This window comes from Papio anubis, chromosome 9 (genome assembly GCF_008728515.1).
Source record: "Papio anubis isolate 15944 chromosome 9, Panubis1.0, whole genome shotgun sequence".
Taxonomy (NCBI): domain Eukaryota; kingdom Metazoa; phylum Chordata; class Mammalia; order Primates; family Cercopithecidae; genus Papio; species Papio anubis.
In genome coordinates, this window is record NC_044984.1 from 48,932,753 (window position 1) to 48,950,167 (window position 17,415).

General features: G+C 49.7%; 1 protein-coding gene across 8 annotated transcripts; it reads right to left on the minus strand.

Moving 5' to 3' along the window:
* Positions 1-371: 371 nt before the first annotated feature.
* On the minus strand, positions 372-9,493 carry SMUG1 (single-strand-selective monofunctional uracil-DNA glycosylase 1). 8 transcript variants are annotated; one of them, XM_031650533.1, is made up of 5 exons: positions 9,323-9,337; positions 8,340-8,425; positions 7,550-7,809; positions 4,223-4,526; positions 372-3,189 (listed from the first exon to the last, which is right to left on the minus strand). In XM_031650533.1, exons 4-5 carry the CDS (start codon positions 4,505-4,507, stop codon positions 2,662-2,664), a joined length of 813 nt encoding a protein of 270 aa, XP_031506393.1. In that variant the 5' UTR covers positions 4,508-4,526; positions 7,550-7,809; positions 8,340-8,425; positions 9,323-9,337; the 3' UTR covers positions 372-2,661. The 8 variants fall into 8 exon arrangements, with proteins under 8 accessions (XP_031506393.1, XP_021778168.2, XP_021778165.2 ...); XM_021922476.2 differs by lacking the exons at positions 8,340-8,425; positions 9,323-9,337 and adding an exon at positions 9,404-9,493 and having other exon boundaries at positions 7,557-7,809; XM_021922473.2 differs by lacking the exons at positions 8,340-8,425; positions 9,323-9,337 and adding an exon at positions 9,404-9,493.
* Between the last annotated feature and the right edge of the window lie 7,922 nt (positions 9,494-17,415).

Sequence of the window (17,415 nt, forward strand, 5' to 3'; positions counted from 1 at the left end):
TAATGAAATGATGGCTTCTATCTCTGTGCAGTTATTCCACAGTACCTAATCCAGTGCTCTGCAACATGGGACACTCACTACATAGCACTGACCAAAAAAAAGAGAAGGAAAGGAGTCTACGGCCTGTGGAGGTTCAATACAGTAATGCAACTCTGACGCTAACTACAGGGAGTTAGTGCATACCCTATGGGTTTAAGGGCATAGTCCCCAACAAGACTGCTCTCACTTCAGATGTCAGCTACAAGCTCAAGGATCCCCAGACCACCTGCACTTCTGACCAACTGGCTATAAATTCAGGAGTTTCCACAACCCATCCCCCACCACCCTGAGGTTGCAGAATTTCCTAGAATGACTCACAGAACTCAGGAAAATGCTATACTTAAGATTATAATTCTATCACAAAAGATACAAATCAGAACCAGCCAAATGAAGACAAATATATGGTAGAGTCCAGGAGTGTCCAGGCACAGATGTGTGTCCTCTGCTCATAGAAACAGGACACCCCTGCACATCCCTCAGCACATCCATGTGTTCACCAGCCAGGAAGCTGACCAAAACCTCAGTATCAGAAGTTTTTATATATAGAGTTTTACCATAGGTATAATGTGGTTAAAATCATGGGCATGTGGCGGAACTCAATCTCTAGCCCCTCTCCCCTCCCTGGGGATCAAACTGATATCATCCAGCTCAAAGTCCCAGCCCTATAACTGTATGGTTGGTCATTCTGGCATGGTCAGCCTCTATCCTCAGTCAGATCTTACCATAAACTCAGGTGTGGTCTGAGATCAAATTTCAATATAAAATTAGGTGTGGCCTAAGGTCAAATCTCAACATAAATTCAGGTGTAGTTTCAGGGACCCGCCACGAAAAACAAAGATACTCCTATCACTTGGGAAATTCTAAGAATTTAGAGTCTTCTTCTCAGGAACTGAAGACAAAGGCCAAATTATTTATTATACAATGAAGTAGGGGAGGATTTATATGAAAAATCTTATTAATTTTGGAAGCTGGAAATTACCTGTGTCCCAGGAGATGGGAAGTAGACCATGTGTTCCTCATTAAGGTGGTCTCAAGACCTGCTCTGCTTCCAACTTGGTTCACTTTCCCAGCCCTTACCAAACAAAGGGGCACCCAATCAACCATTCAGCAGACATAAAAAATGAGCTGGATCCCAGGTTCCCATCTGCCCCATCATCTGTTTCTCGCAGTGTCCACGGTATCATATAAGATCCCAACAGACACTTAACAGAGACCCTGCAGGTTTGGTAAGGCAATTAGAGATCTACCAAATCCAGTCAGGCACCAGCCCTTTGGGAGGCCAAGGCAGGTGGATCACTTGAAGTCAGGAGTTTGAGACCAGCCTAGCCAGCATGGTGAAACCCTGTCTTTACTAAAAATACAAAAATTAGCCAGGCGTGGTGGCGCATGCCTGTAATTCCAGCTACTCAGGAGGCTGAGGCAAGAGAATCACTTGAACTCGGAAGGCAGATGTTGCAGTGAGCTGAGATCACACCACTGCACTCCAGCCTGGACAATAGAATGAGATTCCATCTCAAAAAAAAAAAAAGAGAGAGATCTACTACATCCTTCTCCCAGCTACCCAAGAGAACCCCTTGCCAACAATGAAGAGGTAAGAGGGGGGAAATCTAAATGACTATCTTCCCCCTCTAGCATGCAAGAGGGGGAAGAAAGTAACAAGACAAAAGGCTTTAGGAGCTTTTAATGCTTAGAGTGAAAAAAAAAATCACAGGCTAGGTTTCTCATAGTCATTGATCCATCTCTGACAAGGCAAGAATTCTCCCCTCACCCTGGCCACAGGTAGAAGCCCAGACTCTCCCCTAGCAAGGTATCCAGAATGGAGAGGGGCTACCCTTGTAGTGCAGTGCTGTGAATCCCCAACCCAGAGGCAAGAAAGCAAGAAGACTATGTAATGAGCACCCACATGCCAGGCCCATGCAAGGCACTTTCAAGTGTTATCTCAGTTAATCCTCATACCAACCCCTTAAGGTAGGCATCCCCATTTTACAGATGAGGACCCTGAGGCTTAAAGTGGTTTATCAATTTGTCCATCAAAAAGTTCCAAGTCTCAAAGCTGGGATGAAAAGCCAGGTCTTCTGACTTTCACTCTGCCACACTGGATTTTTCCTCTGATCCAGCTGCAGCCTCCCACAAGAAGTTCACTCTTAATTTCATGTCCCATGCTTTGTCTTGGTCCCTGTGAGGAAAGGGGTAAGCTGAAGGTAGCTGTTCTATAAGGATGGGTAGGTGTCCTGGCAAGGTACTTCCATGGAAATAGTAAATGTGACCTTGGAAGTTACTGTCTAGGGCACTCTCAGCTGAATAGTCTCCCAAGGAAACACTGAGGTAGAGCAGTCTGCAAGTGCAAAAGCACACCTTCTGCGGATTCCCTACAAAGTGGGGTCCCCTGAAAGGGGCAATGTTCAAAGGTAAAGAAAGCAGGAATCAGGAGGGCAAACAGAAGTAGTGTCAACATTGCCACGGCAGGTTGGAAGACAGTTCAACAGATCAAAGAATACATTTCCCAGCGACCAGGGAGCACAGAAGGACCTTTTGCTCCAGTCCAGGAGATGTGTTGTCACCTGTTTGGCCAAGAATGACTTCGAGGTCTTGAACGTGTCCCATACAAGGCCCCAGGGGCACTCATTTCAACAGCAGTGGCAGCAGCCCCAGCTCATTCAATCTTTCCTTGGCCACTGCCTCCCAGCCCTTGTTGGCCTGTGGGTTACGGGGAGAGGGATGCAGGAGCCCTTCCACCTGGACCTCTGGCATCAGGCCTGCCAGAGCCCGTCGTGCCCGCTGCTCTGCCAGTCGCCCAACTCCCACCACCAGCCGCACCCCCAGCAGCTGCACCTGCCGGCAGAGGGCTGCATCACAGATCCGAAGAAGCTGTTCTCGCTGCTTGGCAGGCAGCTCAGCAGGGGTGAGGTTGCGCCCGCTGGGAGCCAGGAAAAGCAGAGGGCATAGATTGTGGACAAAACAGTGATGGAAGAAGACCTCAGGCTGTCCACAGAGGTTCCGGAAAAAGCCCCAGAATCGGGCACCACTCACTTCTGACTGTGGACACTCCAGTCCCAGCACTGGTCGTTTAGGATGCTCTTGGGGAGGGGTCAGCACAGGCCCCCCAATGCCCAACCAGTCCCGGACCATGCTTACTTCCCCAAAGGGCACCTGCGAGGAAGGAGAGAGACATGAAAGGCTTCAAACTGGAGACCTGAGGCCCGGGCTCTGGACCGACTGACTTCTTTATACCTTCCATGAGAATCCAGCCTGCACCCCCGACCCCACCTTCACCCAAAGGCCTGAGACAAGATTCTTGGCCCTATGGTTTGAACCTGTCCATCTTTTTCCATTTCTTCATTGTGAACTGTGGCCCAGAACAATCTGTTTGCCTCTAGCCCAAGTAGTCTTTGGGACCAAGTACAGGGACTACACGGAGATATCTAGCCCTACACAGGGTTTGATGGTTAGTACTGGGGACAGACAGATGGCCTGAGACAGAAAGGCAGCCAGGGTTAAAGGAGGCACAAGGACAGGCTGACCACTGCTCTCTGGGTGCCCTCCCAGCCCCAAGCCTCAGGCTGTCATTTCCATCAATCATCATTGATCACCTTTCATCACCCAGTTGGGGTCAATAAAAGCGATTGAGCCTTCTGCCCTGAAGCCTCTTGCCCTCCCCCAACTGCCAAGCACCCCCACTGAGGGGCAGTCACTCATCCTGAGCTCTGAAAGAAAAGCGGGCAGGCACTGGAGCCAGGCTCTGTTTTGAACCTCGCCTTAGCTAGGAAACAGAACCCAGGTTCCCAGAACGCCCTGCATCTCTTACATACCCACCCCTGTCAACCAGTCTCTTCTGAGGACCCAGCAGTCCTAGTCCCTCTTCTGACCCCAACCACACTCCAGGGACAGGGGAGATCCAGTAAAGGAAGGATGGGGCTGGTGGAAGGAAGGGCTCTCAGAGACAATTAGTGGCCAGCTCACAGGGAAAACGAAACTACCATTAATGTGCTTGGTTAATTACGGGCAGAGACGCTGGGAGAGGGCCTCAGACCACAGGAGCCAGTATGTGTGTTGAGAGAGAATGGGGCGAGGGGACCTACACACATCTACAGCCATGCACATGCTCCTTTTCTTCGCAGCACACCCAGCCAAGCATCCACCTAGAGCCCCCCACTCCACCCACTGAGGAAGCCAAACCCTTTACCCCAGTCTGGGCCATGCCAAAAGGTCCAGGGTTCATGCCCAGGAAGAGCACTTCCTTGGGGCCCTGGCAGTAGCGAGTCACGTAGTTGCGATGTGGCTCCCATGCATACTCCAAGGGATTGTAGATGACGCCCACAGACTCCGAAAACTGCAGCTGGCTCAGCTCAGCACTGAGCCGAAGCTCCTCCTCCAGGAAGCTCTCAGCCAAGCTTCCAGGGCAGGGCTGGGGCTCCATCAGGGCACCTGCAGGCTCATGGATGGACTCCAGCAGGAAAGCCTGGGGCATATGGCCATGCCGCTGTCACCTGGGAAAAGAGATGGACAGAGGCCCCATCATCCCTCAGCCACAAAGTAGGAGGGATCCATGGTTGCCAGGGCCCCCACTACCATTTCCTGGGCTCAGAAGGGACCCTAAGAGACCATGTCAGTCATCTACCAACCACCAAGTAGGACTGAACTCATCTCAATTCATGGTAATGAAGGGCCCATTCCCTCCTCACTTCCAGTATCTGTCCTCTTCACATGGCACCTGGTGAGGATAAGCCACAGCCACCAAACATCTCCCACTCTAAATCTCCTTTCTATCAGGCATAGGTCTGAGTCACTAGTTCCTGGGCTATGCCGAGCACATAGTAGGTTTTCAATAAACATTTACTGGTGGCATCCTTTCAGCACCTTTAATGTCATCCTAAAAAAGAAAAGCCCAGCCAGAATGAACTGTGTTCTGGAAAGCACGGTGCTGAAGAATGAAATGCAAGTGCACAGCCATAGCCCAGAGACCTGGGAAGGCTAATTACAATAGCTTCCAGGTGGTGAGCGATTACTCTGCGCCAGGTACACCTCATTGATCCTCACAACAATCCCATGAGGTGGGTATTACTGCTCCCCTGTTATAAGTGAGGACACTGAGGCTTAGCAAGATTAAGCAACTTGCCCAATGTCTTGCAGTTAGTAAGAAATAAAGCTGGGATTTGATTGAGCCCAATCTCTCTGGCTCAAGGCTATGCTTTAACCACCCACACCATCTTGCCTTAGATGGTTTGATCAGCCACCCTGCCAATTCTACAACCCCCTAACCCCAACCTGGCTTCTTTCCCACATTCAGGAATACCTAGTAGGATGATTACAGACTCCTCATAGAATCTTACAAGCTACGCAACCATGGCCAGAGCTTCAGGTTTCTGCCTTCAAATACAAAGAATAATAATATCCACTTAATAATGTTGACATAAGGAAGGCCAGGCACAGTGGCTCATGCCTGTAATCCTAGCACTTTGGGAGGCCAAGGCGGGTGGATCACCTTAGGTCAGGAGTTCAAAACTGGCCTGTCCAACACGGAGAAACCCCATCTCTACTAAAAAATACAAAAATTAGCTGGGCGTGCCGGGCAAGGTGGCTCACGCCTGTAATTCCAGCACTTTGAGAGGCCGAGGTGGGTGGATCATCTGAGGTTGGGAGTTGGAGACCAGCCTGACCAAAATGGAGAAACCCCACCTCTACTAAAAATACAAATTAGTCGGGCTTGGTCATGCACGCTTGTAATCCCAGCTGCTCGGGAGGCTGAGGCAGAATCATTTGAACGCGAAAGGTGGAGGTTGCAGTGAGCCGAGATCGCGCCATTGCACTCCAGCCTGGGCAACAAGAGCGAAACTCTGTCTCAAAAAAAAAAAATAGCTGGGCATTGTGGTGGGCGCCTGTTATCCCAGCTACTCAGGAAGCTGAGGCACGGAGAATTGTTTGAACCCGGGAGGTGGAGGTTGCAGTGAGCCGAGATCGCGCCACTGCACTCAAGCCTGGGCAAAAGAGCAAGACTCTGTCTCAAAAAAAAAAAAAAATTTGCCAGGTGCAGCAGCTCATGCCTAATCCCAGCACTTTGGGAGGCTGAGGCAGGTGAATCACGAGGTCAGGAGTTCAACATCAACCTGGCCAACATGGTGAAACCCCGTCTCTACTAAAAATACAAAAATTAGCTGGGCATGGTGGCACATGCCTGTAATTTCAGCTACTCGGGAGGCTGAGGCAGGAGAATTGCTTGAACCAAAACCTGGGAGGCGGAGGTTGCAGTGAGTCGAGATCATGACACTGCACTCCAGCCTGGGCTACAGAGGGAGACTCTGTCTCAAAACAAACAAACAGACATAAGGATGGAATGAGATGTTATGTTTAGGTGAAGGGAGAAAAGGAAGAAATGGGAGAGGAAGAAGAAAAGGAAGAGAGAAAGGAGGTGGGAGGAAGGAGAAGGGAGGGGCAGGGGTGGAAGGAGAGGAGACAGCAAGCTTCGTAAACTGCAAAGGCCATTCCTTCGCTCCACTCCCATTCAAACCCAGTGTTCCAACCTGACCATTCTACTTACATTTTCAAAATGCCTTTCCTACCTCAGCTCCCAAAACTTTGCATATACCATTTCTACAATCCAACCAAATACACTCCTGAAGTCAACCAGGACATCATCCAACAGTCATCCAGTCAACTAGGACTGTGATTCCCCAACCTGCCCACATATCCAAATCACTCCCATCCTTCAAAATGCAGCTCAAACCATCCCTTTGATAAAGTCTTCCGTCCTCAGAACAGTGCAGTATTTGCCATAGTGTCCCACCCCCACCCCCAACGCAAGTAGGTCCCGTGTGAGGCCTGGGAATCTGTGTTTTGTTTTGAGACAGTCTCACTCTGTCACCCAGGCTGTAGTGCAGTGGCGTGACCTCAGCTCACTGCAGCCTCTGCCTCCCAGGTTCAAGTGATTCTCCCACCTCAGCCTCCTAGGTACTGGGATTACAGGCGCGTGCCACCACGCCCAGCTAATTTTCATATTTTAAGTAGAGACTGGGTTTCACCATGTTGGTCAGGTTGGTCTCGAACTCCTGACCTCGTGATCTGCCCACCTCAGCCTCCCAAAGTGCTGGGATTACAAACGTGAGTTACCGTGCCCAGCCTGGAAATCTGTATTTTAGACAAGCTTCCCAGGGTGATTCTGATGGTTGGTGAAGGCTGAGAACCACTGTGTAGCACCATGGTTACCATCGTCTTAATGAATTCCTTTTGCCTCCCCAGCTAAACTTGGGCAGATAAAGAGCCAGGCCCTGTTCAATCTCCCTCCATAAGCCCAAGGTCCTGGCCCTTATTAGGCACTCAACAAACACCTGCTCAGCAATGTCCATCTTCTTTTTCACTTTTGTTTAAAACTACCTTCTATGCCGGGCACAGTGGCTCATGCCTGTAATCCCAGCACTTTGGGAGGCCAAGGCAGAAGAACTGCTTGAGGCCAGGAGTTCAAGACCAGCCTGGCTGACATAGTGAGACCCCATCTCTAAAAAATAAAAATAAACACCTTTTACCAAGGAGGCACTCCTGATGGATCCCTCTCCACTTCTATATCCTGAGTTCACTCAAGGCTCAGCTGCCCACTCTGCACTCTGCTTGTTTTCCAGGCCCTGGGTCTGTGGCCATCATATCTGCGTCTCCCATGCGACAAGAACCATTGTCATTCCTTCTTCTCAACTTTCTGCCTGGGTCATCTGTGACCTCTTCTCCAAGATGAGAACTCAAGGTTGACACAACAGCTTGATAAACCTCTTTTCTCACCCTAGCCTAGAGGAAGTGGGAAAGAAAAAAAAAAATCAGAGGCCCAACTTAAGAAGTCCTTCCCTGACTGATCTCAGTAGTTTTTAACTGATCGGTTGTCCAGGTGGCTACCCAGGACAAACTGGGCTCATACAAAAGCTGAGAAGGGTGCTGTGGAGAACGCCAGTGTTTCAGAGGACCTTGCTTTGCATCTCCCCATGCAATACCAACATTAGCAGATTAGCTGCTCTAGCTCTAGAATCTCAAGAGAAGTCTTGAGCCTACCTTTGACATTTAGACACCTGTGTTGGAAACAGCAAGGCCGGGGAAAAGAGTGACAAGACACTACTTTCATTGTTCCATAACTTCAAAGCCTGATCTCATAGCAAGAACCACAGGCTAGAAGGCAATTGATTTGAATTCTACTCCTGTTTCATCTCTAAGAAGGTTCTCTTGAGCAACTCATTTAACTCTCTTCTCTATGAAAATCACATATTCCATCCAGCCAACCACCTGTTAACTCATTTATTTTTTTTCAATACTTATGAGTCTCTTACATGACAGGCACTACAGCAGTCTCTTGGTGAGGAAGAAATCCAAAATAAGTAAAATGTAGCCAGGCTTTCCGTAAGCTCATAAACTGCTGTGAGGGCAGATAAACAACTAACTGTAATACAGTGTGATGTGAGCTTTAAAACCTGGAACAAAACACTAGAAGAATTCAAAGAAAGAACTTGTAAGTTCTACCCAAAGTCGCCCCAAGAGCCAGAGGCTTAAGAAATGTAGACATTTTATAAAATACAGTGTCATATTACATTAAGCACAAAGGCAGTGGAGTTGGACCCAGCGATAAGGCTGACCACCAAGGCCAGACTTCAGACTGATGTCAGACTTCTCTGACATCAAATCTGGGAAGTGAGGAAGGAATCGAAGACACATATGCACTCCCCTGTCCCTTGGAGCGGAGTCCAAGTGACAATAAGAAATACCCTTAAACTAAATAATAATAATAATAAAGCATAGGCTGGGCGCGGTGGCTCACGCCTGTAATCCCAGCACTTTGGGAGGCCCAGGCGGGCGGATCACGAGGTCAAGAGTTCGAGACCAGCCTAACCAACATGGTGAAACCCCGTCTCTACTAAAAATACAAAAGTTAGCCGGGCATGGTGGCGCGCGCCTGTAATTCCAGCTACTCAGGAGGCTGAGGCAGGAGAATCGCTTGAACCCGGGAGCCGGAGGTTGCAGTGTGAGCCGAGATCGCGCCATTGCACTCCAGCCTGGAAGACAGAGCAAGACTCCGTCTCGGAAAAATAAATAAATAATAATAAAGCATAAATTCAAAAAGACCATTTCATCTGGTTCCGAAGGGGCCGACTACTAAGGCACCATACAAAACCTCCGGGGGCGCCCGCTGGCTCTGGACGACAGGAAAGCCTTGATCCTGCAGACCTCCCAGGCGGTTTCATAGGCTGGGCTCTCCCTGCACTGAGTCTAACCCCATACGGAGAGACGGACCCCAAAACATAGAAATCCTGACTACCCTCTCGGCTCAGCTCCGACGACCCTGGGAGCCCTCAACTTTCCCCCACAGTCCGAGGTTCCCAGCCTCCTACTTCCTCACCTGGTCCAGGTCCCCATCCCGTTTCCGGTTCCTTTCCCCCGCAAACCCAACCCCCGGCGCTAAGGACAGTGGGAGTCGTAGTCTACATTGTTTAGGGAAGGAGATTGGCGTGCCCGCGGCCACTTCCGCCGGAAATGCTCAATCCCGGAAGGCGCGCTAAATTAGCTCTAAACATCGCTGGGAATTGTAGTTTAATCTTTCCATCAGAGTTAAATCAGGAAGTCTTGAGAAGCGAAAGGCCAGAGCCTGTAAGTACCTAGGAAATCCTGAGTTCTATCCCTAAAGGGCATCGCCCTTCCAAAAGTTCATTCACATTTTTCCCAAAGGGATTACAAATCAGGAAGCTTCAACCATCCCCAATCCCTCATCCACTTGAGGTATTAACAATACCTAAAGACCATTTCTAGGCCCCCTGCCACCCTGGGTATAAGAGACCTCTCCTCTGCAGCCTGCCATTACTGTATATAGAACATCCACGAAGACATTTCTGGTAGCTCCTAACAACTCTTTAGCAAGGAGCATCCCCCATTACTCTCCAAGCCCATCTCCAGAGTGTCACCATTTTGACTTCTTTCTCTGCCTTGCTATCTGCCCAACCCTATAACCTCAGTATTAGTCAAGAGTTTTCCAGAGAAACAGAACTAACAGGATATCTATCTATATGAGGAGATTTACTCCAAGAATTGGCTCACAGGATTGTGGAAGCCAAGAAGTCCCATAGTCTCCTGCTCTGCTGTCTATAAACTGAAGAACCAGAAAAACAGGTGGTATAATTCAGGAAAGTCCAAAGCAGGGGAGGGGGCTCACTGCTAAGTCCCAGAGCCTGAAGGACGAAGAACCAGGAACTCCAATGATGTCCAAAGGCAGGTAAAATAGATGTCCCAGCTCACCAAGAAAGAGAATTTGCCTTCCTCCACCCTTTTGTTCTACTGGGTCCCCAAGGGATTGAATGGTTCCCACCCACATCAATGAGGGTGATCTTCTTAACTCAGTCTACCAATTCAAATGCGAATCTCTTCCAGAAACACTCCATAGACATATCCAGAAATAACGTTTTTCTGGCTATCTGGGTGTCCCTTAGCCCACTCAAGTAGACATATAAAGTTAGCTTCCACTCTTCCTTCCAAATCTTCTCCCTCAAATACTTTGTCCAAAGTATTTGGACTTTCTAGGAAGAGTGATCAATCCTAATCCCATGGCTGCACCTAACAGTCCATTCCCCCCCATTCCCCTCCCATTCCCCCCCATTCCCCTCCCATTCCCCCCCATTCCCCCATCCCAATATCTATATCCAAATCTGTCCTGTTCCTAGTTTTGTTCTTATGCTCTGTCTGGGTCTAGTTCTGTGTCCTGACTCTAAAACTTTCATTAGACTGGGAACCCCCTAAGGTTAGTTATCTTCTATATTCCTTCCACCCCACACTCTCCACACACCTTAGCATAGCCAAGGCTCTAATCACAGAAGCAAGGTCTCCCTGTGAGTGGTAGAGAAGGAGAACTATAAACCCCAGAACAGGAAGAAGTGAGAGAAAAAGGATGCTACCCCCTTCCCAGGACTTGTCTGATCTCCTATCAACAAAAACTTAATGGGTGCCGTAGGAGCTTCAGGGAGCTGTGAGCAGTGACCTTCTGACATCAAGGGTGAGAAACTACCCTGACCCTTGCAAGACTTTGGAAATGGAATTAATCATCCACCTCATGAAGCCCATAATTTTCTGAGCTTTAATTTTTACCAGATCCTCTCCCTGTCTATGTCTCTCTCTGCCTATGTTATTTGCCCCTCTCTACTTATGTAAATTTGTCTCTATTTCTAGTCTCTTGTGTAGCTTTCTGTCTGTATCTGTGTGTCTCTCTCTCCCTCTGTGAACATCTCCCTGTTTCTGCTTCTTACTCTAGAATGACTGGAATAAGAGGATCTGAGCTTCTAGAAAAAGTTCCCCCATCTCTGTGTATCTATGTATTTCTGTGTTTCTGACCAAAAATAAGGTGGGGGGACCTCATTGTGGTGTCATCCCGTTGCTTAAAAATTCCAGGATCTCCACCATCCCTTGGACAACCCTCCTGCCCACCCCTGACTCGTCTGTCATTTGCTTGCCCAGCACTTCTGTTCTAGTTTGTCATCTTGGCAACCCCTCCACATTCAAAGTCAGCTTCTGGCAGAACAGTAATGAGTGAAATGAGTAAGAGGGCAAGCAGAAATCCCCCAGGACCTCCACCCGATTTCAACTTCCTAGAAGACTTGAATAACTGTTTCTTTCCCTATAAGCCCATCCACCCCAGGGAACCCAGAGATAGGAAGTCCAGATATAAGGAGAAACTGAGGCTTAGGCAGCCCACAGTGAGTCCCTATAGCTAATGCCAGAGGGGCCTGGGGCCTTCTCTGTCTGTAGTCCATGCATGCTATTCCTCCCCACCCAGTGAGTCACTCCCAGGAAAGATGGAGGTGAGGCGCTCTCCTGAAGTAGGGGTGCTTAGAAACAGAGACCCCGAGGCTTTCAAGAGATAGAGCCCAAGAGATGAAACATGGGCTTGGGTGCAGCTCTCCCAACCAGTGTTTTCCATTTATTAGGCTTCATGTCTTCTGGGAAGTCTTCAGAAGGCTGCTGACCATGATTTATGGGTAAAGCCTTGTTGGGCAGGAACAGAAGATGACCCAGATTATCGCCTGGGTAAGAGCCTAGAAAGTTGAGGCACCGGGCCTGGGGCAGTGCTCCCTGCATACCCACCAGCCGGCAACTCTGTCCTGAGCCCAGGAGGGAAGGGGTTAACCTGCTCACTTGTTTTCCTTAGATTTCCTTGGGCTGCTGGAGCTGTGTTGGGCCATGAGCGCCATCTATCGGCCTCTTCGGGTCCTAGCTCCGACTCTGCTCACTTGGGCTTCTAGGCGGATCTTTCAGCCTTTCCCTTGCCTCCCCTCTTCTCAACGGGGAAGGGCTGTCTAGCTGCAGGGCCTCCCACTGCAGAAAACAAAGGTCCGGAATTGGAGAAGGTGAAGGCCATGTTTCCCCCTTCCTAGATACGGAGTGTCACCCTGCTCAACTCTCACTCACTGTCTCTGACCTGGGGAGCCCCAAAGGGGGATCTGGTGTTTAACTTTCAGTGTAGCCACCTTCCCCACTTCCACTACACTGGGCCCTGTCTCGATTAGCCCAACAAACATCACAAGAGCATGGGAGAGTGAAGGCAGCATAGCAGAGGCCTCAGGACTGTGGGCTCTGGAATCAGACTGCTGGATTTGAATCCAAGCTGTGCCACTTACTCATGGTGACCTTGGGCATGCTACTTAATTTCTCTGTGCCTCAGTTATCTCAGTTGTAAAATGGGATAATCATTGTAATCTCTATCTTCTTTTGTGATGATTAAATGACTTAATTACATTAAGTGCTTAATATGGAATTTGGGCTCCACAAAGGGTAGTTATTGCTGTTGCACTGCCAGGGTCTCAGGCAGATGCTAGTCTGAGTAGCCAAGATCCAGGCCATGAAGCCCTGTCAGACACACAAGCATGGTGGACAAGACTGGGGAACTTACCCTGTAGATTTCCACGAAGACAGTGACCTGCATGCAGGGTTAGGTTTGGAGTTGGAAGTTCAGGATTGTAAGGAAAGTAACTCTTCAGGTCTCCAAGGTCAGCAGGAGTTGGGATAAGGAGGTCACAGCAAGAAAGAGCCTGAAATAAAGATGTGGGAAGGAAATGCATTATGGAAGAAGCATTAACAGGCCCTTTAAAGTGCCCTGATTTGGGGAAGGGAAAAGGGCTCCTTGATGTGTTAGTTAAGCAAGGGCCACTGCATCCCAAGGACATGTCCTTGGCACACGCACGAAAGTCTCCAGGCTTGATCAGATTCCCTAAACGTCCCCATTCCCTCTGTGGGGACTTAACACTCCACGTCTTTTCCTCAGCCTAGTGAGGAGGGGGACTCACAAGGGGAGAAAACTATCTGCAGGGCCCACAGCCAGAGGAGCTAGGCTGTGAGTTTATCCATTTGTGTCTTTTTTTTTTTTTTCTAGACAGGGTTTCACTCTGGAGTGCAGTGGCATGATCATGGCTCACTGCACTCTCGACCTCCCCGGCTCAAGCAATCTTCCTGCCTCAGCCTCTCCAGTAGCCGGGACTACAAGTGCGTACCACCATACCTAGCTAATTTTTAATTTTTTTTTTTTTTTTTTTTGTAGAGACAGGATCTTGCTATGTTGCTCAGGCTGGTCTTGAACTGCTGGGCTCAAGTGATCCTCCCACCTCAGCCTCCCAAAATGTTGGGATTACAGGTGCAAGCCACCGCACCTGCCTGATTTGTTTCTTAACAGGTTCAGCCACCTCGCTGTCTCTATATCTTCTATATCTCCGCCTTCATCTACCTTACAAGGAAATGGGATTATTCTCCAAGGGGTGAGAATAAGGTGACAATGTGACGCCCTCTCAGTTAAGACAGAAATGCAGAGACAGTGGGGTCCCTGGCTTAGCCTCGCCACGCTGATACCCACACCTCAGCCCCAAGGCACCGCAACCTAGCTTTATGGATTATGCCCACTTAACTGGAGGCAGATGACAGTGTCTAGGTCTCCTCAACTCTGGTGTCCCCCATCTCCTGGGGCCTGGACTCCTGGGTCCCCAAAGGAGGAGCAGGAATAGGCTGGATGGGCTGATTTGCATCACTTACTTGGGAAGCAATTATTGGAGGAGCTGTCAGCTCAGTGCAGCTCTCTCCTCGCTAATCGGATTTCACCAGAGCCCGAGGCTTGGGGGGGCTGAGTAATTTGGCTTGATGCAGTGGTGGGAGATGTCGGGGCCAGGAGGCTGGACAATCTATCTGAGTGGTGTTAGAGTTGTCCAGAGCAGTTATCCTGAGGGACCACACAGACATCAGACAGACAGACAGCCAAGGGAACGGGACTTATCCCCAAGTCCTTTAGCAGGAAGGATGGAAGTGAGACTTGGAGAATGGGAGGAGCATTTCCCACAGGTTGAGCCAAATTAAGCAACAAGGAAGAGGAGTCAAGATGAGTCTGAGAGAGTGGCTATGGGACTAAGTGGGAGGATGACCCAAGAATCCTAGCTTCCAGCCTACTCAACACCGAGGCCCAGCCCTGCCTTGCCCTGCACTCCCAGGGAACCAGTCACAGAGCAGGAACTTGAACCTAGGGTGATTCTTCTGAGCCCTGCTCCTTCCCCTGCAATGTTCCCAAAAGACACTTTTCTTGCCTCTGGCCCTGGCTCTGTCATTTGCCTTCTCTTGCTCCTGCAGCCCTCTTGAACCTGTCCTTTCCTTCCCACCCATACTGCCCCTCTCATCTCTCTGGTGACCCCTCTCCCTGTCTCTGTCCTCCATTCTACATCTTTCAGAATAGTGATAAGGGTGATAACAACAATAACTAACCGTTACTGAGTGCTTTGTCCACACCAGACACCACCCTGAGTGCTTTATGTGGATCGTTTCCTTTAATCCTCACAGCAACACTTTGAGGGACATACTCTTCTTTTTTTTTTTTTTTTTTGAGACGGAGTTTTGCTCTGTTGCCCAGGCTGGAGTGCAGTGGCGCAATGTCAGCTCACTGCAACCTCCGCTTCCCGGGTTCAAGGGATTCTCCTGCCTCAGCCTCCTGAGTAGCTGGGATTACAGGCACCTGCCACCGTGCCTAGCTTATTTTTAGAAGAGACAGGGTTTCACTATGTTGGCCCGGCTGGTCTTGAACTCCTGACCTCAGGTGATCCACTTGCTTTGGCCTCCCAAAGTGCTGGGATTATAGGCGTAAGCCACCGTGCCTAGCCTTTTTTTTTTTTTTTTTTTTTTTTTTTGAGACAAGATCTCACTGTGTTGCCCAGGCTGGAGGGCAGTGGCACAATCTTAGCTCACTGCAACCTTCACCTCCCAGACTCAAGCAATCCTCCCACCTCAACCTCCCAAGTAGCTGGGACTACAGATGTGCACCACCACACCCTGCTAATTTTTAAATTTTTCTGTAGAGACGGGGGTCTCACTATATTGCCCAGGCTGGTCTCGAACTCCTGAGCTCAAGTGATCCTCCCACCTCAGCTTCCCAAAGTGCTGAAGTTACAGGCATGAGCCACGGTGCACAGCTCAAGGATGCTCTTATGGTAGGTTGAAAAGAGCACTGAACTTTCGAGGAAATTTGGAGCTGGGAGTCTGCCACTTGCCAGCAATGTGACCTTAGGAAGCTCATGACCTCTGTGAACCTTGGGCTAATCATTTTGTTCTTCACCTGGAAGAGAGGATGACAATGCCTACTTCACAAGACACATGATGCATTCTTGTCTTATCTGCTCTGAGTCTATCAGATAAGCTATGGGGATATGTCTGTTTTCTCCACCTTTCTACCTTACTGTTGAGTCTCTGCCTCTTTGACCCCCATTAATTCAGGCATGTAGCCCAGGAGTCCTACCACTCAGCTCCCTCACTGTCACTCACTGTCACTCAAGCATGTTGATTTTCCTGATGTTTTACCCTTTTCCAAGAAGTCCAGAGGACCAGCCCACGTTGGCCCCACCACTCCCTTAACAAGTGAGATTGGAGTTCTCCCTCTGAAAATATGAATAATAAAGAAACAAGGCACTGGGCCCAGAACTGAATGCAAATTGGCCCCAGTGCTCAATCCAAGAAAGAGAATGCTTGAGCTGTGGACCCAGAGAAATCCTGTGCTCATTTGCATGCATTTGCATTATATTTACATGTGATCCATTTCATGTTCAAATGCACAATCCTCCCTCCCCAGTTTTCCTCCCCTAGAGTACTCTTAGCCTCTGCCCCCATCATTCCCCACAGCCCCTGACCCTCCTCTCCTAGCCCCTGCCACAACCCTCCTCATCCTTCTCTTTCTTCCTGCCAGGGTCCCCAGCTCCTGGCTCCCCGCCTCTTCAGGCAAGGACCCACTTGCTCAACACCCAGAATAGCGTCCTGGGGTCTCACCCCTTAGTTCAGGAGGGATATCCCTGCCTGCCCCCTCCCACCCTGAGCCGAGCAGGCGCAGCAGACAGCAAGCGCGCCTCTCAGCAAATCCCAGCCCCATTCAGCCTAGTGATTAATGGCGCTGCCCTCCCCATGAACCTGCCTTTAATACTGAGGAAGTTATGAAACCGCTATACATCAGCAGCTCCGGCCCCACTGCCCCCGCCCGCCTCCTCCTCCCCTCTACCCCCCACCCTCCAGCTCCCTCTTCAAAATCTCATTTGGGCTCCTGCCTCCTGGGCCCACCCCTCCTCTAGCCTTTGCTGGGGGGAGGAGGGTGTCTGTCCCTGCTGCCATCCCTGGTAAGGACCACATCTCATTTTCCCTTCCTCTCTCCCCCTGCTCCGCCCTCTCTCCCTCCCCCCGCACCCACGGCTGCATCTCCGGACCCATTTAGAATTGCTGACATTTTATCTGCATTACATACATCACTCCGTCCCCAGCAGCCATCTCTCACGGATTGTTGGGGGGCGAGGGCGGGGTGGTCCTCAGCTTGGGAAGGTGACAGGGAAACAGGGTGGAGGTGCAGAGATAGATAGCACTTCCTCCACACCCTTTTTCTCTCAGGGCCCAATCCCCAGCCACCTGAGAGGCAGTGCAGGTGGAAGCCTAGGAGAACTGATGGCAAGGGTTGTACCCTAGCCTCCTCCTGCAAGTCTCTGCTGCCTCATAACATCAAAAGCCTTTTTCTCAGACCACACAGACTAAGGAAGGGCTTGTTGCATATCTTCCTGCCATGGGACTCCTCCTCAGGAGATTATGAAAGGGGTTGTTTAACCTCTTAGCAGGCCTACTCTAGTGTCTTCCACACTGCCCTTTTAGTAAGTCCCTCTGAATGTCTAACCACTGTGCTCCATGCTGCAGCCATTATTGTCTTCTTGCTTTGTCCTTAGAAGGTTAAAGAGCAGTATTGTTCCTCAAAGGCATTAAACCCTTTGTTAGGATGCCTGAGCAACCATAAACACAGTCACTCTTCCACACTCCTGAGGCTCATAAACGTGACAGGAGGCAGAAAGTAGGGCCACCTTAGAGAGGAGGAAATTGAGA